This window comes from Myotis myotis, unplaced genomic scaffold, assembly GCF_014108235.1.
Source record: "Myotis myotis isolate mMyoMyo1 unplaced genomic scaffold, mMyoMyo1.p scaffold_m19_p_1, whole genome shotgun sequence".
NCBI classification, from domain to species: domain Eukaryota; kingdom Metazoa; phylum Chordata; class Mammalia; order Chiroptera; family Vespertilionidae; genus Myotis; species Myotis myotis.
In genome coordinates, this window is record NW_023416313.1 from 196,221,183 (window position 1) to 196,248,836 (window position 27,654).

Genomic DNA, 27,654 nt, shown 5'->3' on the forward strand with positions numbered 1-27,654 from the left:
TGGTGACTGGAGGGTGGGCGGAATCGCGCGCTGGGCTCCTAGTGTCAAATTAAAGCTATTAGAAAAATATACTGGTGCTTAAGAGAAAAATAATGTGACTTCTTATTGGTCCATTATTATGAAAAGCTGGCCTATAATACTCAGATGTTTATTAGAATTCATAACTTAGATCCTCAGACATGAGTCAGTTGCTAACTGCGTTGGAATAGCACTTGTTCATTCTGAACAATGTGATTAGGAAATGGGATTAAGAATATCCTAAGAGACGTGACACTGGGCTGGGAATATGTCAAGCATTTTCTACTTTGCTGTATGACATACACTGTGTTTCTGTCAGGTATCTTGGTTTAGAAACGAACCTCCATTTTCCTCATCTAGTACGTGGCTGCTGAGTGGGAACTGAAGGTGGGATTTTTCAATAAGGAGTTCTTGGCTGGAAGCTTTCCTCCTAGGGCAGTGATGGCAAACCTATGACATGCGTGTCAGAGGTGACACACGAACTCATTTTTTTGGTTGATTTTTCTTTGTTAAATGGCATTTAAATATATAAAATAAATATCAAAAATATACATCTTTGTTTTACTAGGGTTGCAAATATCAAAAAATTTCTATATGTGACACGGCACCAGAGTTAAGTTAGGGTTTTTCAAAATGCTGACACGCCGAGCTCAAAAGGTTTGCCATCACTGTCCTAGGGGGTCTCAGTGTCAAAATGCTAAGGAGATGGGCTCACCCATTAGCCTTTGACTATTAAGTCATATGGATTTGAGTCGGCTAGTACTTGGATAAAGGAAGTATGTTTTCTTCCCACTTGCTTTTGTTTCATTCGGGGTTCATCAATGCACTTTGCTGTAACCAGGCGAATCTTCATTTAATGATCTCACTGACAGGCGTTCTTGCACTGCATATTTTTTCTATCCATTTCAGCTTACAGGTAAGGAAGGCTCGGCTGAGAAATGCAGTCTGTGTTCCATTTCGGCTGGTGCTTTGTGTTAGTCCCACGTGAGTGTCTGGAGTGGAAAAAGGAGGATGTGGGATCTGGGACAACGCTCTTATTCCTCCCGAGGCAGGTTCTCACAGTGACCTCAGTCTGGTTTGGAAGGATTGCACATTCTTAGCCAGATCATCCCTCAAAGTCTTGTTCAAAGGCAAATACCAAAGCATATCCTAAAACCACATATAAATGAATCTTCGATTGGCTGTCATTTTCGATGGCTCATGTCACGGTTCCCCTTATCATCACCAATCATTCCTGCATACCTGCCAAAGAGACGCGCAGCTCTGGCTCAGTGGGTGTTTCAGAAATAAAGAATACAGTTAGGCAAATTCCCCAGGAAGGACATTATTATGTATCTTGAAATCTCAACGAGGACAGCCTCACCACAAAGAGCAGGGATCCCGATGAAGGTGAAGCCCTGCATCCTGGCAGCCGCCCCTCCCGCATCACTGTGCCGTCACTTACAGAAGCGGCACTGTGTGACCGAACTGTGGTTGGTCCTCAGGGGACCAGGGGATCTGGTTTCTTTTGTGACCTGACTCTCTGAGAGCCTTCGTTTTAGTCCTGCGTGTGACGTAGAATCAACGAGCAGATATGTTATTTCCTTGGTGTTTCTACGATTGATGTTCTTGTAAATCCTTTAGGGCCGCGGTTGGCAAACTGTGGCTCGCGAGCCACATGCGGCTCTTTGGCCCCTTGAGTGTGGCTCTTCCTAAGCTTTAGGAGTACCCTCATTAAGTTAATAACAATGTACCTACCTATATAGTTTAAGTTTAAAAAATTTGGCTCTCAAAAGAAATTTCAGTCGTTGTACTGTTGATATTTGGCTCTGTTGACTAATGAGTTTGCCGACCACTGCTTTAGGGGATTTTAATATTGTTCAGTATGTATTTAAATCTGTATTTAAACAATAAGAAGTTATGACTCTTGGCAGGAATTAATTGTATTTTGGAGAATGACCAGTAAAATGAACACTTCGTAGAGTGGGCGAGAATAAATCCTTCAAGCAAAATGTATCTGTCTTCCTCTGCTCCCTGGGTAACTGCTGCCTGGGAGCCACAATGCCATTCGTTTGGATATTATGGATTAATTTATGGAGAAGCCGATGGTGGCGCCAGCATGGTACAGGGAGGGCATTCGGTTTCTCTCCTGCCATCCTGCAGCGCCCCTGAATGCAGGCTTATAGTACCAGGAAGTACCAGACCACGCCGAGCCCCTCCAGCCAGTGGGCGCGTGTGGCAACAGGAAGAAAAGCTGATGGAGGTCTCATCTGTATTTATTTTCTCTGTCTCCCATCTCCTGCATCCTTCCCAGGCAAAAGTAGAAGAAAAGATCCAAGAGGTCTTCAGTACTTACAAGTTCAACCACCTTGTTCCAAGGTAAGCTGGTCAGGAGATTGAGGGGCTTGGGGAGACACTGCCTCCCGGGGGAGCCTTTCTTTCTTCCTCCTTCAGCTCATCTACCCTCGGGCATGTGTCTGCTGAGACATGTTTCTTGACCTTGCGGCCACGGGCATTTGCTTATCACCCCAACTCCTCAATGGGCTATTGGCTCTTCTCATCCATTGAACCCGTCCTGGCCATACCCAGCCTGCTCAGCCTGGGCCCGCGTGTATCGTGAGCTATTTCGGCAATTCTGGTCTCACTCAGTTCCTTCACACCTCTACTGTGCTTTCCTGCTCTTTCCATCTAACCAGCCCTCACCATAGCATCCCCATCGCTGCTTCTACTAAAGGGTCCCAGCAAGATTTCCAAGAAAACAAAATCATGTGACGGTGCCTCCACTGAGAATTATACTACCTTAGCTTCAGCTGGGCCTTCCTCCTGCTTTCCAATCCTTTCATTCATCCCCTGTAGATTCCCTAACACACTCACCACAGTGGCCAATCCACTCTCCATGGTCTTGTGTCCTAATTCCTGAGGAAACTGAGGCCATCCCCCATGAGTCTCCTCGGGTTCCCTCTCCCCGCTCCAGAGTCCTGTATGGTCTTGGTTCTTTCCCATCATTTCTGTCCCCAAGAATGTAGAATCCTTCCTTACTGCCAAGCTCACCACCTCTCCTGCTGACCTCTCTATCCCAACCTTCCCGCCTCCACTTCGGGGACCTTCCTTGATGGATTTTGTCTGGACTCTGGCATTTTCAGCGTCTCCCTTTGCCCACCTCTTCTCCATGTGAACTGCTTTTCTTCACCCCAGGGCCCCAGCAGGCCACTGCTCTTGTCTTCCTTCCCTCACAGTCACCACAAGCACCTTTAGATTATGGGTTTGGTTTCCTGCCACTAACTTGTAATCACCCAATCCATTCGGCATGCTGAGGCTAGCACGATCTAGACCAGCGGTTGCCCACCGGTGGTCCTTAGACCACTGGTGGTCTGTGAGGTCCGAAAGGTTGGCGACCACTGATCTAGACAGTGCACATCTGACCATTCTTCCCTGTGCCTGAAATACTTCAACGATTCCCTTAAATTTCTTTTTTCTTTTTTTTGGTAATAGTGTTAATGAGATATAATTCATATAGCATACAGTTCTACCCATTTAAAGTGTACATTTCATTCATTTAAAGTGTACAGTTCAGTGGTTTTTTAGTAGATTCACAGTTGTGCAGCCATCACCACAATTAATTTTAGAATATTTTTATCACCCCAGCAAGAAGCCCTCACATTGCTGGCCCGGCATCCAGCGGGGTCCTGAGGACTCACCTGTATGTGCTTTGGTGGCACGTGGAGGCCCAGCTGCCCCAGCGCACACGTGGTGCAGACCCCTCACACAGTATCTTTTGCAGAAAAAAAAGAAAGAAAAAAAGAAGCCCTCAGCCATCACTCTCCATTTCCTCCATTCTCCCCCCCTGCTCCCCCAGCCCCTGGCAACCACTTAATTCACTTTCTGCCTCTATGGATTTGACTGTTCTAGACATTCCATTTAGACAGAATCATACAATCTATGGTCTTCTGCGACAGCTTCTTTCACTTAGCACAGTGTTTTCAAAGGTCATCCATGTTGTAGCACAGTGACTCCTGTGTGCCCTTTGGTTTAAAATCAAGCCCCCAGTGCATTTATAAGTCCTGCATGGTCTGCCACTGCTCCCTACCTTGTGCTTTGGCTCCAGCTAAACTCAACTCACTGGAATGTCCCCGGCGTTCCCTTCCTGAAACACCCTTTTGCCTGGCTGACGCATGCCCTTTGGGACCTAACGCTATGTCCTTAGGGAAGCGTGTTCTGACCCTCGGTGCTGTCCCGCGTGCTGCAGAGCCCACCACCCGTCCTGATCAGAGTGTTGGTTGGACAGGGCTGTAATCACCATGGACTTGTCCATGTTCACCTCCAGACCAGAGCTCGAGGGAGCTAAGTCAGCGTCCTCCCCAGTGCCTCCCTCTCGGCCCCCACAGAGTGGGTGCTGCCTGGGTCCTGACCCCTGCACCTCCTTGAAAGAGAAATCGAGTCTGGCCTTCTTCTCTTCTTTGGGATCTGGAATCTACTCTCACTACCCCCTGAACTTTCTTGAAGGTCACCGGCCACTCTGGGGTTATGCTCTTTTTTCTCAGTCTTGCTGCTGCATTTGCCACTGCTCAGTACCTCCTTGAAATTCCCTCCTTCCGAATCGCCTGTGTCCCGGCATCTCCCCAGCTTACGTAACATTTTATTTTTCTCCTCTGGCTTCTCGTCCTCCAAGGACGTGCCTTCCCCCAGTTCTGCACGGAAACTTTCTCTCTGCTCTGCCCTCCCCTCCTGCAGCTTGACCTGTCTCCTGCGTGCAGATAAATGGTTCCCATTCTGCCACCTGGATCCTCTCTTGAGTGTCACATGTGTTTCCAACTATGTGATTGACATCCTCACCTGCACTTTCAGTGCCTTAAAGCCCACCTGTTCGGAAGCCAGCTTATCCTGGGTCACTGTGCTCGTCCCAGCCCTAAGCACTCTGAGGACTCCTCACCTGGGTGACTCTTAACACTTGTTCAGTAAACAGCGGCTGACCTGAGTACCTGGAAAAGAGAACGGTTCATCTGTTTTCCCACTCATCTAACCCGCCTTCCCACCCATCTCTCTCCACTTAGTGCTTCATTGAGGCCATTTGTAAACACATATTGAATACCCACTGCTGTCAGGCAGTTTTTCTAAAGCACCACTCAGCTCATATTTTCTCTCTCTCCATTCACAACCTGCAGGGCTTCCCTTTGCCTACTAAACTGGGTAGAAATTCCTCAGCTGGATCCCCAGACCCTGGAAACAGGGGTCCGCTGCCTTTCGGCCATTTCTCTTTCATTCCCAATATTCAGGCCAAATCCCCCACTTACTCCTCTTGCACACCATACCTGTGCTGCACAGTGCGCAGCCACTTAAACTTAATTAAAATTAAACACAGTTTACAATTCAGTTGCTCAGTCACGCTAGTATATTTCAAGTGCCCGTTAACCACATGTGGCTGGTGGCTGGTGGTTGCCTCGCAGACAGCACAGATGGCATTCCCGTCATCACTGAACGTTCTTTGGGCAGTCTGTACCTTTTTGTTTCTGTTCTTCTGGCTAAACCATCCTCCCACCACCTCCTCCCCTCTGGCCGGCCGTCTCTACCTGTAAAAATCTCTCCCTCCACCTCAGCTTCCTCCTCCTCCACACAACCTTCCCTGACCATCCCTTTCAGAACAAGCTTCCCTCCCTGTAGATCCTGGGTTGGGTTTGGTCTGTTTCCTTTATGAAACCTACCCATTTTTTCCTCATATTGTAGCCACTCATGTCCTTATTTCATTTCTAGCGCTGAAGGAAGACTTTTTTTAAAAATCCTCACCCGAGGGTATTTTTTCCATTGATTTATTTTTAGAGAGAGGGGAAGGGAGAGTGGGAGAGAGAAAGAGAGACAGACATTGATGTGAGACACATTGACTGGTTGCTTTCCCGCACTTGCCCCACCTGGGGCCGGGGATTGAGTCTGCAACCGACGTACATGCCCTTTGGTCTGTGGGCCGATGCTCTCACCACTGAGCAACCAGCCAGGGCCTGAATGAAGACTTTTTGAGGTAAAGACGATGTTAGTGACCTTATTTAGTGCATAGTGGAGTGGGAGTTCAACAAACAATTGTTGAATTGAATACCTAGAGAAGAGAATGGTTCTTCTTTCACTTCCGAAATCAGCAAGCACAGTGAATGTCTGGCCATGGCAGTTTTTCCCTTTTCTCTGTAGTCACACAGGCCTCCTCTGCGAGACCAGGCACGCAGCGCAGCCCCCGTCCTTTGCCTGCCTGCGCAGGTGGCCATGGGCGGCACATTCCGTCTGAGAGCCAGTACTGCTGACACCAGGGCCGAGGAGAGTGGCTGGCTGCAGAAATGCAAGCGGCCCTCTGGCCGGGGCTGTGGGGCAGCACGTAGGAGGTGGAATTTCGGGCAGGGAATAATAGACAGATAACTGAGGGGCAGGCAGAGGGCAAACTGCAAACCTCAGGGTAGTGACCCCGGAAGAAATGACTGGAATGACGGAGGCTAAGGAGTCAGAGAAGTGGCGAGGCTCAGATTTAAATTGCTTCCAGGACGGGGAGCACAGTTAGACCCTGGAGCAACTTTCTGGGCGGTTTGTCACTGCCTTGCTGTGTGTGCTCATTGCTGCTTTTCACTTAGTTGAAGTCACCTGCCAGGGAGACGCGGATCACACCCAAAGCATTTGTCAGCATGGTTTCAGGCACGTTAGGGACAGCCAGATGCTGGGCTCTTTACTCTGATGTACCTGCCCTCGGAGCTAAAGAAGTTGCTGGTTGTCCATTCATTGGCTGGGGTGGGGATGTCCTGAAGCCGAGAGAGTGTGTGTGTGCACATGTGTGTGCACATGTGTGCATGTGTGTTCTGTAGCGGGGTGGAAGCCTAAGATGCCAGAATAGGTTTACGAGCTCTTTGTCTTTCCAGGCTTGTGCTGCAGAGGGAGAAGCACTTCCATTACCTGAAAAGAGGCCTTCGACAGCTGACAGATGCCTATGAGGTAAATGCATTGATCAGGAGCATTTTCCATCGAATCATCAGCCAGATAGTGCTTCCTTTGTTCTATCTGAACATGAGAGACTTGTGAGCATGACCTGTTGCGGGGTCGCGCGTTGTACACCTGGCTCTGGCGGGAAGCAGGGGCCCAGGAGCCCACGCCCCGCAGAGCTGGGACTCCCACTTCTGAAAAGGCAGAGCTGGCTCTTCCTGGCCCGTCCTCCCTCAGCTCGGGCAGCACCCAGATGGGGCTGCTTTCTTCCTCTGCCATCACGGCGGAAGGGGTCACGTGCTTTCTTGTAGACACCCCTTGACAGCTAGCTAAAAGGCAGTTGTTACCTGTTCATCCCTAACCCTCTGCCCTATAAGCTGATCTAATTCCTAAGCTGGCCAAAGGATCAGTATGTAAATCCAGACAGTGCTACTGCCGTTCAGTGCTGTGAACATGCCGCTGTAAAAGTCATCTCCCTCAGCTCCCGGGGTCCCACGAGGGCCGTGGGGAGGGGCCCTGGCGGTGGAGGAGCGGAAGGGGGTTGGAGTGGCAGGCAGAGGGTGAATGTGAACAGGAGGGCTCCAGGCTTCCCGTCCCATGTTACACAGAGCAGCCCTGCTCTTAATTTGTTTTTTATTTTGGAGTTGTACATTTGATTATTTACTACAGGGATTGACCAACTCAAATGCCCATAGACGCAAGCAGATAGCATGACCAGGAGAAGTGGGCTGGGGAGACTGAAGCAAACCACAAGCCCCACACTCTTACTCTGTTCCTGCCCATCCCTGCAGACCCAGGTTGCCAGAGCTCTCTCTCTCTTTTCCCTCCGAATGAAGCCAGAAATTCAGATTTTTGTGTGAATTTCCAAATGCTTAAATGTTGCAACCGAGTCCAATTAAACAGACAAACAAGCAAACAAACACTACAGGGGGCAAGCAGAACACACGCACAGGCTGGATTTGGCCTTGGGTTCGCATTTTTTAATCCTTGACTCGAATGCTCCATGGTTAGGGTCCAGCCAGCCCTAATGCAGTTCATACCGAATCAGCTAACAGCTCATTGAAAGGGTGCTGAAAGCTTACCACGCATTATCTCACTACTCCTTACAACTACTCCGTGCGGGAGGTGAGTCTTTATTTTTCACAGGTAAGGAATCAGGCATAGCAAGATGAAGTGGTTTATTCAAAGGCCAATCGCTAGTAAGCAGAGGAGCTGGGACTCACACACCCAGGCCGGCCAAATCCATAGCAGTTTCTTCGGGCACCACACCAGGTGGCAAGCTAGTCCTCGCACATTTACGAAGAGGGCAGCCTGGGCACATGGGAGGAGCCCTGGCTTGGGGGTCCAGAAACCTGCTTCTTGTCTCATCTCTGCCATTCACTGTCTTTGTAATCTCGGAAAGGTTTGTCTCTCTGGGCCTCATTGATATACTTTAAATTTGTACCACGGCAGCAGGAATACTACCTGCCTGGCTGGCCTTGGGAGCTCAGTGCATGCTTATAGCTTGAATTAGGGGCAAGTTTTGTTCACTGGCACCTTGGGAAGCCTTGCCCAGCGCCCCCAGGCAGAGTAGAGCCCGTCTCTCCTCCGTGCTCCCTCAGGGCTGTCTCTGCCCTTTCCAGCATCTATCCAGGCACATGTACGCACGGGTGGCTCCACCTCATTCCAGAAAAGCCAGGTCACTTGTTCTTCCGTGTCTAGTGCCCTCTCCCTCTACAGATAACCACACGCATTCTGTATTCCAAGCATCTCAAGAATAGGAGCAGAACTGTATTCAGATTGAGCCCCAGCACCTAATACAGTGCGTGGCACCAAGTAGGTAGTTACTAAATATTGGCTTAATCAGTGAATGAGTTAATCCGGGAAACCCCTCTCTGGGAGTCCGCCTCTCCTCGGGGCCACCCTGAGAACACAGCGGCACTTCCTGGCGCGCCAGAGGTGCTCCGCTCAGCCTTCCTCAGGTCGGGTTAAGGCAAAGTTCTTTGTCCCACTGTCCTTTCTCACACGTGGGTCTCTCAGCTGCTGGCTAAGGCCCCAAGGCAAAGGGTCCTTCATTCACTGATTGTTCGGAGGGGCCCCTCCTGCCCCTGCCAGGCTGCCAGCAGAGAGACAGACATCCCCTTGTCAGCCGTCTCTTGGGACGACTCTGAATAAGGGGTGTGTTTTCTCCCCGTCCCTGTGCCAGTGTCTGGACGCCAGCCGCCCGTGGCTCTGCTACTGGATCCTGCACAGCTTGGAGCTGCTGGACGAACCCATCCCCCAGATGGTGGCGGCAGAGTGAGTCTGGCGGCGGGGACTCGAGGGTGTTCTCTGGAGCTGTGTTGTGAGTTTGGGGTGCTTTCTGTTTTGTGACTGTTTTATTGATGTTACATGAAGAACACAGACCGCTTCCAAGAAGCCCATGCTTTTCTTGACCTCCAGTAACTTCCTGAAACTCCTCCACGTTAGAAGCCTATCATAAGCTCGTGGGTAGAAAAGAGCTTTGAACTCCCAAGAGAAGGATTCTGATTTCTTCTGTGGGTTTTTCCTTTGGCTGTTGTTCTGGTCTTTGAGGAAAGGCTTCATCATCAACTCTGGGAGACACGATTCTGCCAGAAAGTACAGTATGCTTCTGTGTGTGCGTGTGGCTGGGGGGGGGGGGGGGGAGGGCATGTGCCAACCCAAGGAACAGACACGCCCTGCCTTCCATGAACACCTCCATAGAGCACCCCCAGTGCCTGGGGACAGTGTCGCTCTTGATGGGACTGGATGTGTTGCCATCTTGGTGTGCAGATGCCATGACTCACAGTTAAGACGTGAGATCTAAGCAACTAAAATTCTTCCCAAACTGCTGGTGTAGATGGTGTCCTCAGGGTGGTGCCTCATCCTTAGCAGCTCATCACAATTTTAAAGAAGAAGAAACTGATCATCACCCCAGTCTTGGGGATACCTGGGGGAGGGGAGGCAGGCAGCCGGGAATCGGATCTAACGTCCCAGTTCTCACTGAGAGAGAGCATGTCCCCTTGGCAGCTACTTGAGATCCTCCTTGCCCCTTGAGGCTCCTGAGGGAGAGGAATCTGGGAGAGGAGGCCCCCCACAGCACACAGGGGTGTCTGTACCAGGATGGGTGGAGGCTAGCTGTGCCCCTCCCTGGCCGCAGTGCCCTGCATGAGTCACATTGTCAGGTCAGGAGAACAGAACCGCACATTGTCTCATTCATTCCATCTTAACAATAACCTCTCATTCTTGCCTTCCTGGGCAGGGTGTCTTGTGATGAATGTGGATAGGGAAGATAATAAAGAATTAGGCCATTAACCCTTGTGATACATACGATGCTTTCTGAGGGAGAGGAGAAATATGCATTGTCTCCCTCATCACGATGCGGCTACCAGCCTAGCTGTTTTCGAGCTCCAAGTAGGGTTGGATGCAGTTTCCTGCAGAAACAGGGTTTTAATGGTCAAAGTAAAGGCCCGTGTGTTTTGAAATACCAGTTGGGGGTTGTGTCTTGTTTGGGACGTTTCTCCCCCACACGTACACAGTCAGGATTTCGGTAGGGGAATGGAGAAGTCCAGCAGGAGAGAAGGGGAAGGTAAGGGGGCCATTGCTGAGTGAAGTGCAGGTGCCCCCAGCGGAGAACAGGCCCCTCTGAAGTGGAAGGTCATGATAAGGGGTTCTTGGGTCGGCGTCAGTTTTGAGTTTTTGTAGGTTGGTTTAGGTGAGGCTTTCCTGAGGAAGTAAGTGCCAGAACAGCTTTGTGGTGTCTGATAGGAAGAGAGGACCCCTTTAAAGGGCTTTTGACAGTGACCCATTGGAGACAACCGAAATAGTCACAGTAGGGTCATGTAATTAAAACTTAAGAAATTATGGTGCAGTTTATACAATGAAATACTGTACAGCCCTTTAAAAATGAAAAGTTAACAGATGCTAACCAGGTTGATTGTGGTGATCATTTTGCAATGTACACAAATATTAAAGTGTTATGTTGTACATCTGAAACTAACGTTATATGTCAAGTAGACCACAATAAAATTATATATGTGTGTATATTTGTATATAAAAATGTGTATATTTATATAGAGATGTTCGTGATTTAAGTGCAAAGGTAGCTTAAAAGATTTTACTTTTATAGAGTAAAAATATAGATGGATCTATGCATGGGAAAAACAGAAGGATGGATACACATGGTAGTTGTCACTTCTGGATATTGGGGTTAAAGGTGATTTCTTTTTTTCTAAACATATTTTCATTTTCTGAAGTTTCTACATTGAATCTTCATTGTTTTATGATTAATGTTTTAAACCTGAATGCTGATTTCAAGAACAACTTGATATTGAATGGCTGAGAGTTTCTGCTTCATGACTGCCTTAAAAGCGTACCTGTGGTTCTGTGGAGCCCTGACTTAACACACCTTTAAAGATTTACTTAGAGCCTTGGCCAGGTGGCTCTGTGGGTTGGAGCATCGTCTGTTACACCAAAAGGTTGTGGGATCAATTCCCTGTCAAAGCACATACCTAGGTTGCAGGTTCCATGCCAGGTCGGGGGGCATCTGGGCACCAACTGATGTATGTTTCTCTCTCACATCGATGCCTCTCTCTCTCTCTAAAAATCAATAAAAATATATCCTCGGGTGCTGATAATATGAACAGAGCCCCAGTAGCTCTGACCTATAAGGAAAGCAGTTTTTAATAAGATACAGAGAAATCTTAATGACTTCTCTAAAAATACAGGGATTTGGTTTTTTAGACTACCTGATATAGGATATTGCCTTTTTATTTATTTTGCACAGGGAAAAGAAATGCTTTGAAAATGGGGACAGGTTTTTTTTCTTCTTCATACAAATATTAAGGTCACCTAGAGGCTGAGTTTTGCTCTGGAATTTTATTATTTCCTGCCCTCTTTTCTCCCCACTCCCTCATCTAGTCTCTCTCTCTCTCTCTCTCTCTCTCTCTCTCTCTCTCTCTCTCTCTCTCTCTCTCTCTCCTCTCTTTCCTATTTGGTTCACTGTTGTGACTCTGTTTGTTTAGGGAACAAAATGCCATGCTGAGTTCCCTCTAGTGGACAAAATCACTTTTGTCAGCTGCTGTGACTGCTGATCGAAGCCAGCAAGGCCGTTTTTTTGCTGCGGGTGTCAGACCCCGCAGGAGCAATATATTCATAGGTAGGAATTTAGCTTGCCTCTCTTAAGAGATTGTACCCACACATGTAGACGTGTTTACCTAAAGTAAATTAATATTTTGGAACCAGACTAAGGACATTTCCTTTGTTCGTGACTTTAGCACTGAAAGAAACGACCTTTACGGAGAACCCCACACTTTGTTATTGAAAGCCGCGTTCACGGAAGGCACGGACAAAATGAAGACCGCAGGGGACCACTGCACTGTTGAGTTAGGCTTTTAGCTTCTGTAAGATCTAAAAATCGTCTTTAACTTAACAATCGTGTTAGGACTTCTAGCTTATAACATTTTTCCAAAGATTAAATTTACATCTTCACGTGTCAGTAAATAACTCCTTAAATATCTTTTCCTTTTAATTCTTAAGTTTAAATCTGATTTGTTTCTTTACCTTTTCGTAAGGACACCTCATTTGTCTTCTGGGCATTTTGTTTTTGGCCAGCAGCACCAGGCATCTAGTGGGTGGAGGCCAGGGATGCTGCTAACTGTCCTCCCCAGGACAGTCCCCACAACCAGGAATTATCCCGCCCAATATGTCGTCACGCCAAGGTGGGGAAACCCTGCAGTCAAATAACCACCTTCAGACCTGACCACACACCAAACTACAGACCCAGAGGACTGCTGGCTCCCAGTGCGGAGTCAGGGGAGCTGCCCCCCCTCTGCCGGCTCCCCCGGCCTGGCTCCCGGGTCATCTAGGGAGCTGCTGCCCCTCACCTGTTCATTGCTGCCTCTCCCCAGGGCAGGAGTTCTCCTCTCCCTCGCCGCGTGGGGCTGAAGCTGTTTGACAGCTTGACGTTTGAAAGACTTGGCACTAGAAGGAGCTTGGTGTCCACTCCTTCCTCTTGCATTTGCATCTGCTCCTGGGCCGTTCTGCTCAAGGGTGACTGTTCCTATTTCCAAAGCTATAATCTTTGTCACTTATTCTAGGCCTGCCATCCGTCTGTGGTCACTTACTCCGGTGCTGCAGTTTTTCTTACATCGAACCTAACATCTTGCTGCAAATGAGCTTCCATTTTTGTTTATTGACCAAAGTTTGTATAATTACCCTTGATGTTTCTGAGGTATGTGGCGGGGTAGCTTTCTACTGTGGTTGCCTGTAATATTAAGCCTTTTAATCATTTCTATATTTAGCCACTTTTACAACTCTAATCTGAACTCCCTTTGAGTTGGAAAATGGAGGCTTGAGTCAGATACAGTTCTGACCAATAATGCTTTTAACTGGCATTTTTGTTATTGTTCACAACTCATGGACTCTATCATCTGGTCCTTTTTCTGCTATATTCCTAGTCCTTCCCCGTCTTATATTTATACACTTTACTCATCCCCCACTCCTTCCGTCCCCTAAATAGGTATATTACTACTTGCACGTATTTCATTTGTTTTATTCTTATTGGATTCTGATTTTTTTTTGTGTGTGTTTTATTTTTTTGTTAATGCTCACCCAAAGATATTTTTTCCATTGATTTTTAGAGAGAGTGGAAGGGAGGTGTAGCCACAGAAAGAAACATGGATATGAGAGAGACACGTCAATTGGGTGCCTCCCGCACTCAGGGATTGAACCTGGGACCCTTCAGTCCTAGGGCCGACGCTCTAACCACTGAGCAAACAGGCTAGGGCTGTGTATTCTTTACTAGCTCTCCAGTGATTCTGATACACACATTTTGAGTTTGAAAATCCCCGATCTAGAAGATAGTTTCCCACTTTGTTGGTAATTGTCACGGGATCTGGAGTGAAATGCCTTGCTGATTTGAAATCAAATTGATCCACTAGATCTTTTAGTTGTATGACTAAATGAATGATTTGTGAATAATTGTTTTCCACAAAGTGTTAGTTGGTGAATTTCTGGTTCCTAGGATAAGTTTTTCTCCCCCTTTTGATAAAGTATCATTCACATTTTGGTTTTTAGAATTGCTAAGGATTCTGCTGATGACAGCTGGCAGCTTCATGGCCAGGTTGCCAGTTCCTTGAGGGGCAGGCAGGCTTCTGGATCAGAATGTTCTGTAATGCGGAAGTGGCTGAGAGTCAAGCAAAGCCCAACCCCTGTGCCCCAGCACAGCCCCAGGGACAGTCAGACGCAGCCCGTCAGCTGATGGAGGTTGGCGTGGAGGGATGGCTTAGAGGTGTCTGGTACATTCCGATCCTGGCTCATTCCAGACTTCAGGCTGCAGGGTCAGCAGGGTTGCACTGGCATGATTCTCTCTTGGGAGCTGGGGAAGGGAATGGGTAACTAGGTGACTCTTTTTGTCCTCTTTATAGCAACTAAAACCTTTTGTGACATAGAACACTTTTTATATGTGAGTGCAGCCAGCCTTCATTGGGACATGTGTTTATTAGCTATTTGCTCCTGGGAACTGCGGCAGAAATTAAGAATGGTTTGGAAAATATGTTAGGAACAAACTCATTTTCTCTATGAAAAGTAATTGCTATCAACAACAGGCTGCAAAGCTGTCTTCCTTCTCTGATTATCAACTTCAGTTTCGATCCTTTTGTTTCTTACAATAAAATTTTAGGGGCAAATGGAATTTATTGTGTATTGTTTTTGACCTGTGACAATTTTAGGACTCTACTAGCAAGTCAGCCGAATTTTCTATTGCTGTCCCAGCCCAGATAATGGGAGATCTGAAATCAAATATGTTGAGGAAAAGCAACAATAAACTGAGTCTCAGTGGAGAGGAACTGGACTCTATGCGGTCTCTCTGGCAGCCGTAGATAAGAAAGGATGATATGAAAACCCGGAGAAGGCTGCCTGAGCACTGGGAGGACACAGATCTGTAGTTTGTTCCCTTAAACCAGCGGTTCTCAACCTGTGGGTCGTGACCCCTTTGGGGGTCAAACGACCCTTTCACAGGGGTCGCCTAAGACCATCAGAAAACACATATATAATTACATATTGAGTTTTTTTTCATATCTTTATTGATTTCAGAGAGAAAGAGAAAGGGAAAGAGAGATAGAAACATCAGTGATGAGAGAGAATCATTGATTGGCTGCCTCCTGCATGTCCCCTACTGGGGATCAAGCCTGCAACCCAGGCATGTGCCCTTGACTGGAATCGAACCTGGGACCCTTCAGTCCGCAGGCTGACGCTCTATCCACTGAGCCAAACCAGTTAGGGCTACATATTGTTTTTGTGATTAATCACTATGCTTTAATTATGTTCAATTTGTAACAATGAAAATACATCCTGCATATCAGATATTTACATTACGATTCATAACAGTAGCAAAATTACAGCTATGAAGTAGCAATGACAATAATTTTATGGTTGGGGTCACCACAGCATGAGGAACTGTATTTAAGGGTCGCGGCATTAAGAGGTTGAGAACCACTGCCTTAAACAGAGGCCCGTCCTCGGAGGAAGCCTGTGACCCCAGCTGAGTCATGGGGAAAGGACTTGATAACCAGGACTTTCCTGGGGCACCCCCTTCTGGTGAACCTCAGAGGACCTTGGTCAGATAGGGGCTTTCTGGGTTTGACCTGGAACAAGAATGAAACTTCTGGGCAAACCGACGCCGGGTTTGGAGGCAGGAGCTTGACGGCCAGCCCTCACTAGACAGCTTCTCTCGGTGAGGGAACCGGAGCCTGTGGGATTAGTGTGGAAACTCTGCTGAACCCACAGACCGGGGTGCGTTCTGCGGCCCGAGTCAGCGGAACACACAAGTTTCCACCACGGGGGTGCACGGTTCTCCTAAGCACGGTGCGGACTCCACAAAAGCTGGTTCCTTGTCAGTTACAGGAATAACAGTCAGCAGCCCACTGGGGCTTAGGTGGCAGTGGGAATGAGCAGGCATCTCTTTGAATATTCTTGGGGGGCCTCGTGGGGGATCCTGACCTGGGTGCTTAGTGTGGACAGGAGCAGGAGAGCACCAGCATGAAAAGGTGGGAAGGATGTGGTCAGGAAGCGTGGCAGCCCCCCCACTCCGTGAGAGGCTATTCCTTTCTGCCCAGCCTATGTTCTTCCTTCATGAATAGGCCAGTGCTTCAATGTAAAACGCTGATGGGAGGGCACGCAATACTGATGATGGCAGGGTAAGAGTTAGGCCTTTTGTAAGGTTTAACTATGTTTTGTTTTATTTTATCTATTTTATATTTTATCTTATTCTATTCTATTCTATTTTGTAATCCTCACCAGAGGACATGTTTGGGGCGGGGGGTGGGGGGCTGGGGGAGAGGAACATCAATGTGAGAGAGAAACATCAATTGGCTGCCTTCTGTACATGCCCTGACCAGGGACCAAACCTGCAACCCAGGTATGTGCCCTGACTGGGAATTGAACCCATAGCCTTTTGGTGCACAGGATGATGCTCAACCAACTGAGCCACACTGGCTGGAGGGTTTAACTATTTTAAATATAAATTCAATATGTGGGAGGAGAGTTTTTTTATTTATTTTTCCCCTTTTGGAAAGGCATGGATCTGGTAGAATTTGGTGTTTTGAAATGAATGCTGTCTGACTTTGCTTTCCCCTTTGGCTGTGTACCTAGTGTGTGTCACTTCCTGGAACTGTGTCAAAGCCCAGATGGTGGCTTTGGAGGGGGCCCTGGCCAGTACCCACACCTTGCACCCACATATGCAGCAGTCAACGCGCTATGCATCATTGGCACCGAGGAGGCCTATGATGTCATTAACAGGTACAGCCAAAGCCAGCAGTGATGGGAGGGCTCCCTGCGGGTGGACCCTGCACTGACCATTGCCCTCTCCTGCCCCTCTCCCATTCCTTCCTCAGAGAGAAGCTTCTGCAGTACTTGTATTCTCTGAAGCAACCTGACGGCTCTTTTCTCATGCACGTTGGAGGTGAGGTGGATGTGAGGTGAGTGGGGCTTTCTCGGGCTGCTGCATCCGTAGGTTCCACAGCTCACCTGCCACGAGAGATGCCAAACCCAGGGACCAACATAGCGAAGCTGCTGCTTTGTCACAGACTGACACGCAGAATGACGTGCGGGTGACACGGTATCACAATCACAGAAGATACCGTTGTCCTCAGTCAACTTCTTTTATGTAAATATCAAACTAGAAGCAAGACAGAAACAGAATCAACTGCTCTTATTTTAAAAGTTAAAAATACATCGATTTGGTATGACATACCATTATATATAATAACCATATAGTGTCATACAGTCTTTCATCTCTCTGGGATAGAAGGGAGAAAAATGCCCAGAAAGGACTTAGTAAATATTTTTGCATGGATTTGATGAAATCCTGACAATGTTTAGCACCTGAGCGAGAACTGCTCCGGGAGGTGCAGAAACCCTTACGGGCCAGTGGAGTGAAGTGAAATAGACCTGCATTAACTGATTGGAACCAATTGGTGCAAAATGATTATTTAACTCAAGAGTTGTCCGATGTACGTAGCAAGCAGCTTACTCACCTGGCAGGTGATTGCTCATAAGCATATAGAGAATTCAATGAACACATCATTTCTCAGCGGCAGCGGGTCATTGAGATTTTATACCCAAGTCTTAGGACTTAGTCTGAGAAATGCATTTTTATGAGGTTTCTATTCCAAAGCCATCTTATTGCCTATTTGTAAATATGTTTGCTTCTACACGAGTTGATTAATACTCTGGCTTTAACCACGGGCTTGACAGTAGCTGGGAAGGAAACAGCGTGCCAGTGGTGGAGCATAAACTACATTCAGATAAAGCAGGCGGCCGGCTGTGGAGGCCTTTAGTGAAGGGTTTTCTTCTCTCCGTCACCTGTCTGTTCCAACCAAAAGAGCAGCTTATGTACCTCCCTGGAAAGCTGTTTCTACTCATGTCACTTCCGAGCCTGGGTGTGTGTTTTCCCTCATATGAAACAGTCTGACATGGACGACCCAGTTAGTACAGACGCCACAGGTGAAGGGCTCGCCGCACAAGGCTCAGCCGCCACTTCAACCGCTGATCCAAGTATGTTGTCCCCAGGTTACCCATACTCTTGCCCGTCTTGGCTATAAATTGGGGGGGTTTCCATGATGCCCTCCTTAGATTCCATAATTTGCCAGAATAGCTCACAGAACTCAGGGAAACACTTGACTATTGCTGGCTCATTCTAAAGGAAACTGTAAAGGCTACACATGAACAGCCAGATGCAGAGGTATCTAGGGCGATGTCTGGAAGGTTCAGAGCAGGGAGCTTCTGTCCCCATGAAGCTGGGGTGTGCCACCCCCGGCAGGCACAGGATGTGTTTGATCACCCAGAAGCTCCCGAAACCCCTTCACTTAGGGTTTTTATGGGGGTTCCATTAGGTAGTCATGGTTGATGAAATCATTGGCTATTGGTGCTTAATCCAGCCTCCAGCCCCTTTCCTCGGAAAGTTCCAACCTTCTCATCGCCTAGTTCCTTCCTCCAGCAATCAGCCCTTTCCTCCAGGAGTCCCCTCAGGTATGGCTGAATGGGGCTTGTTATAAGTCACAGAAGACTGTCCTATCACACCTGTAACTCAGACTATGCCAAGGGCTGAAGGACCTCTGTGCCAGGAACTGGGGAGAAGACCAAGTAGCTTTCCTATACCACAAGGTGTCAGTATCGTTGTTAAAGAGACACTGAGGCACATTAAACAACTTTAAGAGTTTATTTGAGCAAAAATCTGTTTGAATTAGGCAGCACCCAATCTAGCAAACAGAAAGGCGCTCCAAGGAGCTGCACAAGGTGACAGTTTTTGTAGGCAGACGGGGTCAGGGCCACGGGAGGTCCGCCAGGCAGAAAGCAGGTTGGTTATTGCAAGGTTACTTTCCTTTAGAGCCGGCAGGATTGGATCAGGCAGATGACCTAACTAGTACTGATCAGGCGGCTCCTGATTGATGGTTTAAGATGCCATTTTTGGGAGAGCTGAAACTAAGTATTGGTTTAGCATAAGGGACTCCATCTGGGGCCTCTTACCTTGTTTCTAACACTGTGTAGGCCAACAAAGCCAATATAACTATTGGAGAAAAGCAGTACAGCATTGTGTTGATACTTCTTAAGGAAAGGTTAAAAGATATTTTTTCCCTTCAAAGCTACTTCATTTCATTCCTGTTTTGAAGACATTCCAATCAAATATGCAGTCTTGAAATTTAACTTTCTAGAACTCCCTGTGATTATTAGGCAAAAGCAAACAAACCCTGGCAAGATCGCTTTGGCATTTCATCCCCTACCTAGGAGACAGAGCATCGAGTGTGTTCCAGAAAGACGTTCCGCGTTGCTGAAGCGTAGGGCTCTGTGGGGCAGTGGGAGAATGGGGGCTGGAAGGGCCAGCGGGGACAGGTGAGGGGCCCTGAAGTCTTCCGAAGCTTGGAGTTTATCTTAAGGGGAGTGAGAAGCCACTGACACATTGTAAGTAGGGATTGATGTGATCCGTACGTTATTAGTTCCCCAGGTGTAATGAATAGGTTGCAGTATTTTAGCAAAAAGTCTTCTGGTTTCAGGGCTGGAGGGAGGAAGACCGTCTTGGGTTTGGGTGATAGCGGCGTGGATGGAGAGTAGTGGACACATTTGAGAGATGTGATGGCTGGATGGAGGGAGAGAGGAAGAAACGGCACCAGAAAGATGTATTCTGCTTCCTCCCCATCTCCATGTGAAAGCCAGGACTAGCGAGTGGCTCCTGGCATCCCTTCTCCGTTCTTCTTCCGTTTGGGAGAGGTGGACTGTGATTCTGGCTGCCTCCCTGCCTCCGCAGTTACATTAGGATTCAAGAGCAAATGCTTCGGAACCCCTCTGAGAGGCTCGAGGCCTGAAGAAAATTAGATCAGACCTTCGAAGTTAGCCCTTGGTAGACGATAACGTTTGGCACACAGGACCCAGAAGCTTCTGGTGCCTGCTGGCGTAGCTCAGCCTCTGCGTGCCTTTGGCCGGCGTGAGCGGGCTGATAAAAAAGCTTGCAGGATAATAATGCTTGCAGCTTCTGCAGAGATCTCTTTGCAACACCTCAGTCAGTTTGACTTATTATTGTGAATAATATGGAGACTAGACCTTTCTCATTCTTCCCGTTTATCCTTTCTTAGGAGGCCTTGGGAAAAGGGGTTGTAAGCAGAATTAGAATTTTTGTCTTCAACATAAAATGGAGCGGAGATGCGGGCTATTTGAAAAGACAGGGAAGAACAGACAGTTTGTAGACATGTTCCATAATAGAAGGCGAAACTGGAGTAAATGTGTCCCAAGGAGAATTGGGGCTGGCAGAATTATTATTCAAATAAAGCAGGATAACATCAAAAAAATTAAAAGGCGTGCTCCTTTTTGATTTAGAAGTGTGTGTGCATGTTTGTGTATGTGCTTTTTGGTGCTTGAAATCAAAGGTGTTTAGTTTTTTCTCTCTCTCTGTCTCTCTCTCTCTCTCTCTCTGGAGGCCCAAGGAATGTATCTGAGTGGGCCCATCCATTCCTCTCTAATCTAAGCAGCCACCAAGGTCTGGTGGACTGCACTGCAATGTGTTCATTGCAGGAAAAAAAATACAGTTCAGCTTTAACGTGTCCATGCCACAAACAGACGGAAATCCTGGCTCTAAAACAATACTGACATCTGAATGAGTGAGCGTATCAGGAATGCCTGAATGACACCAGGGAATTTTGGAGCAAAATTCACTTTTGACATGAGTTGAGATGGCTGTTATTTCCTCTGATGTCGAGTTGACCATGTGGAGGTCGGGAGAATAGAATGTCATGTTCTTTCACGGGAGCCATGCTGTGAGCAACTCTATCCAAACAGAATGTCAAACCTCTCAGCTGGAGACCCAGGAGGACTGACCCTGTGCCAAGGGTGAGGACAGGAGGTGATTACAGCTTACCAGGCAAAGAGAACAATCTGCCCAAGAAGTTCAGGGAGCCTTATTTAGGCTCTTCCACAAAGCTTAACGCTTCCCCCTCTGTTTCTATCCTTGCAGAAGTGCGTACTGTGCTGCCTCCGTAGCCTCCCTGACCAACATCATCACTCCAGACCTCTTTGCAGGCACTGCTGAATGGATAGCAAGGTGAGAGAAGCTGGGATTTGTCCTGGCCCGTTAGACAGCAGGTGGTCAAAGGACTTCTGAAAACTAAAGGCAATGAAAAAAGACTGGAAGGAAGAGTAAAATTGCAAGAGATCCATTAGGGTTGTAGCATTGTGTATTTTAAAATTACTTTATAAGTTTTCTTTTCCCCCAGATTTCTTTGATGTTGTATTCCAGTTTAGATTGGCAAAGATCAAAAACTTGGTTAGACAGTAATGGTGGGAGTTCAAATGGGTTTATCCAGTTGGAAAGCAATTTGGTAATATCTCAAAGTAGCCCTTGCTGATGACCTGGTGATCCCACTCCCGCAGGAACTCTCACTCAGATGCATGAAAGAGACAAACATAGGTCTTGTTTATAACAGCAAAAAGCTGGAAACAGGTTAAATGGTCGTAAGTACGAGATGGAGAAGTAATTTTTGTACAGGCACATTGGAATATAATATAGCCGTCAAAATGAATGAACGAGAGCTGCATGTATCAGTGTGGACAAATCTCAAAAACTGTTGAGTAAAAAAGGGGGGGAGGATGTTAAAACATGCCAATCAGGATATTTACTTAAAATTTTAAAATATGCAAAACAATTCTATATTGTTTATGGGGAGAATCACATGCAATAATGTAAAAACATGCATGGGAGCCCTGGCCGGTGTGGTTCAGTTGGTTGGGCATCGTTCCATGCATTGAAAGGTTGCCAGTTTGATACCCGGTCAGGGCACATGCCTGGGTTGAGGGCTTCCGAGTAGGGGGCTTGCAGGAGGCAGCTGATCAAAATTTCGCTCTCACATCGATGTTCCTCTATCCCTCCCCTTTCCTCTCTAAAAAAAAATAAATTTAAACATCTTTTTTAAAAAAAGTTATTTAAAAAAACCCCACATGCATGGGAAAGTTAAACAGCAAATTCAGGATAGTGGTTACATTTGGGGAGAGAGTAAAGGAAATGAGGTCAGGGAGGTCTACACATCTCCACGGAAGACTTCAACTGTATCTAATTGTTTATTTCTTTAAAATATTTTTTTAAAACCCTGAAATGTACATGGGTAAATTAAAGGTAGGTATTAGATACATGTATGTTCCATATATTATTTCCTATACTTCCCTGGATGCTTCAAATATTTCATCATTAAAAAATAGAAAACAAACCCCAGCCAGTTTGGCTCAGTGCCTGTGGACTGAAGGGTCCTGGTTGATTCTGGTCAAGGGCACATGCCTAGGTTGCAAGGGGCGTGCAGGAGGCAACTGATCAGTGATTCTCTCTCATCATTGATGTTTCTATCTCTCCTTCTCCCTTCCTCTCTGAAATCAATAAAAATATATTTTTAAAAAAAGAAAAAAAAAGGTATAGTACATACATATGTATATTATAGAAAGATATCCAAACTGTATGTTTTTTTAATATTTCTATTTTTATCAAAGTAATACTTATTACTATGAAAATATAATTTATAGCTAAATCAGATGATGTACTATGATAGTATTTATTTTTTTTGTAAAACTTTTATTTTCTTAGAATGAATCATTACTTCTTTTTAAAAATGTATGTACCATGAATTCATCCCCCCAAATTACTCTCAATGCGGTCAAGATAATGTATCCATTCCCGTGTGTGTGTGTGTGTGTGTGTGTGTACGTGTGTACGTGTGCGCACGTGTGTGTTTGAGTTATCCCACCTGGAGCCCTCTGCCCCCTGCTTCTGTCTGGACAGATTGCTCTCAGCTTGCACACAGCGGGCATCCACCAGCTTCGTTTCAGCATGAAATGCACTTCACTCCTCCCCTTGTTGAAGCCCTGTCCTCTTTTCCCTTGGTTTACTAACTCATGTTAACGAAGCACAGACTCCAATGAATCTTCCAAAAGAGCAATTGGTGACACATTTTGTAAAAGTTTTAAATTAAATTTATTGGGGTGACATTGGTTATGGTGATACATTTTTTAGAATAAATATTTTTATTGATTTCAGAGTGGAAGGGAGAGGGAGAGATAGAAACATCAATGATGGGAGGGAATCATTGATTGGCTGCCTCCTGCACATCCCTCACTGGGGAATGAGCTCGCAACCCAGGCATGTGCCCTGACTGGGATTCAAACTGTGACTTCCTGATTCATAGGCTGATGCTCAACCACTGAGCCACACCAGCCAGGCGGTGATACATGTTGTAAGATTTTACATATATCTATTCTAGTCTCACATTTGATTAGTAGTTTATTTGGTTAGATATTTCTAAATTGAAAATTATAAATTGTATTCCTTCAGAATTTTTAAGTATTGTTCCATTATCTTCTGGCTCCCAGTGTCATTGTTTAAAAAGTTGATAATAATAATAGCCAACATTTACTGAGGGCTTGGTATGTAATACTCAATAGTGGAGTAGTTTAGGGATTGAGAGTATAGGCTTTTGAGTTAGAGTGCCTGGGTTTGGTTATTTTTATACTTTCTGTTGCTCAGCTGGAATTTTTTATTCATTACAAGTATATTTTTCTTCACTGAAATAAATATATAATTATAATACCTGCTTCAAAATCCTTCTCTGGTAATTTTAATATCAGGGTATCTTTGAGTAAGTATGTCATATTTTCCTGATTCTACATATGTCAAGTACTTCTATAACCTTTGAAATGACTGTGTAGTATTCTGTTGTACAGATGCACCAGGATTTATATAATTAGTCCCTTACTGTTGAGCTCCTGTGCTGACGCTAATATTTTATGGTTATGAATGGGAATATAGTAAACCTTCTTATAATCTGATCTTTGGAAACACTCTTATTTTATAGGATTAATTACTAGAAATGACCCTGTATTTCTGGGCCAAAGATTATGCATGATTTAATGCCTAGAAAATATACTCTTAATATAAAGTCTAACCTCAAATTATAATAATAGTAATAATAATAAATGAGTAATTTGGATACATAAGAAACCATAAATTAAAAAATAAGTTATTGTGGCCCTAACTGGTTTGGCTCAGTGGCTAGAGCATCGGCCTGTGGACCGAAGGGGCTTGGGTTTGATTCTGGTCAAGGACATGTACCTTGGCTGCAAGCTCCTCCCTAGCCCAGGCCCTGGTTCAGGCTCCTGCAGGAGGCAGCCAATCGATGTGTTTCTCTCAGATCAATATTTCTCTCTATCTTTTCCTCTCTCTTCCACTCTCTTTAAAAATCAATGGAAAAATATCCTTGGGTGAGGATTTTTAAAAAATAATAAAAACAATAAAAAGAAAAAAATAAGTTATTTTGGGTAGTTATAAAGGCATACATGTTTACTATAGAAACTCTTGAAAATACAGAAAAATAGGAAAAATATTAGCAATAGAGCTGTACTAAAAGATAACCAGAATTAGCAATTATTTTTCAATGTTATAACTTTTTTCCAAAAAGCAATGCTTTGAGGTGCTGTGTTTGTTACATAAGTAGACTATTTCTGAGTTTCCTTTTTTTGGTGGTGGTAGGGAGAGGCATTTCCAGAAGTTAATTAGGTGACATCTTTCTTTTCATGGTTGTGGTTTATGCCTTAATGTGAGTGAACACATTCTTTGCCTCCCAGGGTCCTACATTTGTGCCCATCCATTCAGCCCGGCCTCTCATTGGTTGACACTGACCCCTTAATCTCCTTTCTCAATCTTCTCCCAGGTGTCAGAATTGGGAAGGTGGCATTGGTGGGGTGCCAGGGATGGAAGCCCATGGAGGCTACACTTTCTGTGGCCTGGCCGCACTGGTCATCCTCAAGAAGGAACGTTCCTTAAACTTGAAGAACTTATTGGTAAGTGTCTATTGATCCATCTTCCTCCCAGGCCCCAGGCCCCAGTGATGTGACCACTCAGACAGGCTTGTGGGAAGGCCTGGCTCTGGGAGGGCGGATAGCTCCGGCCTTGAGCTCGTGAACCAGAAGTGCTGTAAAGCAAGTATGTCAAACTCGCGGCCCAAGGGCCGCATGCCTCATTTCTTTGGCCCTTTGAGTTTGACATGCTTGCTGTAAAGCTTTAGATAGAGTTGCTAGAGCGCTCACGCTGCTCTGAGGAAGTGGAACGAGTGGAGAGCTGCTCTCAGTTTCATCTCCCTTCTGCCTGCCCGCCCGTCTTCCTGCTCTGAACTTTCTACATGGTGCGTTAGGCCAACTCCAGCGTTTTCTTGAGTCTCTCAGACATCTGGGATGAGCCAGAGTATCTTCCCCAGACTTCCAAGAAAAACGTAGCTTCAGTCTCTTAAAATTAGGGGTTATCATGAGTCTTAGAATATCCCACGAGAAGAATTTATGAGAAGCTTTGAGGCATCTCGAAGCCAAGCTTTTATTACCTACCACACTATGTGCACACTCAGTCACCAAATTTAAATTTGCTGGGCAGAGCTGGGTAATGGCATTGAGCAGGCGGCCCACACATTTGTTTCTGGACTCCAAGCTCCTGACCAGTATTCAGAATGAACTCAGAAAACGGTCAGCTTCAAGGAGCCACTAGATTATAGTTAAATTATCATTGGAGACCTTGTGCACAAACACACACACTCACCGCCACCCAGGAGATGTCTTGGGGAAGCGTCTACTCTCTGATCATGACCTTACACAAACCGCTGCGATTGACAGTCATCTTTTCTCCCCAAGTTCGTATGTCAGGCTCCTATCGTGGGAGTTGTCGTGAGACCCATCGAGAGCTTCCTGGAGGCTCTCTGTCATACTCTGTAGGGAGATGACCGGCAGCGTTTTGTCTTCCTCTGTAGGAACCTCCTAAAGCATACTCTTCGAAGGCTGTTAAAGGCTTGAAGGTTCATTCAGGCCAACTTTGTGCACTAGACTCTGAAATCCACTAAAATCTGATGACTAATGGCGCATGAAACATAGACCCTCCATCTCCCAGGCAGAAGTAAAGAATATAATTAGCAAATGCCTCAGTTACAGATATTCTAGATTTGGGCCCTGTCCTCTACCACTTCCTGGCCGTGTGACCTTGGGAAACTTGTCTAATCTGTTTCAGCTTCAGCTCCCCTCCCCCCTCTCTATAAGGGAGAGATAAGAGTTCCTTGAGGGTTAAAGGAGTGAACATATATGAACAGGCTGGCACCTAGTAGGTGCTCAGTAAATGTTAGTGTCCTTCTTATCAAACTACTCCCCCCCCCCCGCCCCGCCCCATTTGCTTTGGGAGAACTAGGCCCTCTATCTGAAGAGTTTTATATAGTTAATAGAATGAACCCATGGCTTGGACACTGGAAAAAATTTTAGTCTGGCTTAAAAACACTTAATCTGTGGGGTAAGTAAGATGAAGACTGGACTTCCCATGAGAGTGCCAGTTATCTCTTTTTTTCATTAAATGGCATCATCCCTAAAGCACTGGTTTATTTAAGACGACCGGGGATATACTAGTGCCTCCATCTGCAGTGTAATTTACTTATTTGTTTTTTTGGTCTTTTTTTTAAGAACTTGGGATTGTGGCTTTCTGAGTGGGTGTTGCCTTAAACAGGGATATCATCTAAACTCTACAACCATTAACATTAACTTAAAGGAGGACTGGAATCCCCTCCCCCCCCTCTGCGCCCCCCCCCCCACACACTTTTTTAAAAAAATATATATTTTTATTGATTTTAGAGAGGAAGGGAGAGGGATAGAAACATCAATGATGAGAGAGAATCATTGATAGGCTGCCTCCTGCATGCCCCCTACTGGGGAGCAAGCCCGCAACCCAGGCATGTGCCCTTGGCCAGAATCGAACCTGGGACCCTTCAGTCTGCAGGCTGATGCTCTATCCAGTGAGCCAAACCAGCTAGGGCCACACACACACTTTCTGCAAGCGTTCTGTGTGGCTACTTTCAGGAACTCAGCCTAGTAGGAATCTAGGTGCAGGGAAATACCCTACTCTGCACCGTTCAGTTACCATGGCAGCTGTGGAAGCCCATGGCTGGTGGCTGCAACCGGCTTGCAGGGCGGGGAGGGAAATGGAAATGCCATTATCTGCTCAGCCAGTTGGTCCTGCTCATTCCTAGGGCCCCAACCTGTGACTATCTTGATCTTAGTAGTAGCGTGTTTAGAAAGCTTGGAGATAAGCGAGGAATGGTAATATCATGTGACCACTGAGTGACATCAAGAGCCATTTTACAGGTCCAAAGTAAAAGATTTTCTTCTGTCAGCCAACCAGATTCCCTGGGGAGAGGCTAGACTGGACACAGCCATCAACAGCCATCAGCCATAATCGGCCGTTGGGACTAATGGCTTCTGCTTCCATTCTTGCGAGGGACTTGCTTAGAGACCTGGGATGAATTTCCTCAGGAGCCAAGTAAAAGTCAGGAACAGTTTGAGATCATCGGATGGGATGTAGCACAAAATTCCATTTATCTGCTTTTAATAAACTTCCCTGAGCAGAGGACGTGATTAGAAATGAGTTCCTGGTGGTCTTGCCTTCAGTGTCCTAGCGAAGCCCCATTTAAGAGACATTTGCAGATCTCCTTTCAAGCCAGCGTGGCCTTTTCATCCCCTCAGCACTGGAACCCATTTGAACCTGGAAAAAGGCGGCTCATTGTGTTAGGCTCGAGCAGAGATCCATGCTGGCTGCCTCGAAAGGGTGGGCTGAAGTGCTCCACTTGAGGTCTGAGGTCTGAGGGGAAAGAGGTAAGAAGCCACAGCACCAGAGCTGTGGGCACC

General features: G+C 46.4%; 1 protein-coding gene across 1 annotated transcript in view; it reads left to right on the forward strand.

Annotated features, from left to right (window-relative positions):
* Nucleotides 1–27,654, forward strand: part of FNTB (farnesyltransferase, CAAX box, beta) — a 59,344-nt gene that overhangs the window by 15,306 nt on the left and 16,384 nt on the right. The window contains exons 2-8 of the mRNA XM_036309908.1: nt 2,312–2,376; nt 6,885–6,957; nt 9,131–9,222; nt 16,576–16,722; nt 16,818–16,901; nt 20,927–21,013; nt 24,660–24,789. Of these exons, the coding sequence (XP_036165801.1) occupies nt 2,312–2,376; nt 6,885–6,957; nt 9,131–9,222; nt 16,576–16,722; nt 16,818–16,901; nt 20,927–21,013; nt 24,660–24,789 (678 nt within the window). The remainder of the gene's footprint in view (nt 1–2,311; nt 2,377–6,884; nt 6,958–9,130; nt 9,223–16,575; nt 16,723–16,817; nt 16,902–20,926; nt 21,014–24,659; nt 24,790–27,654) is intronic.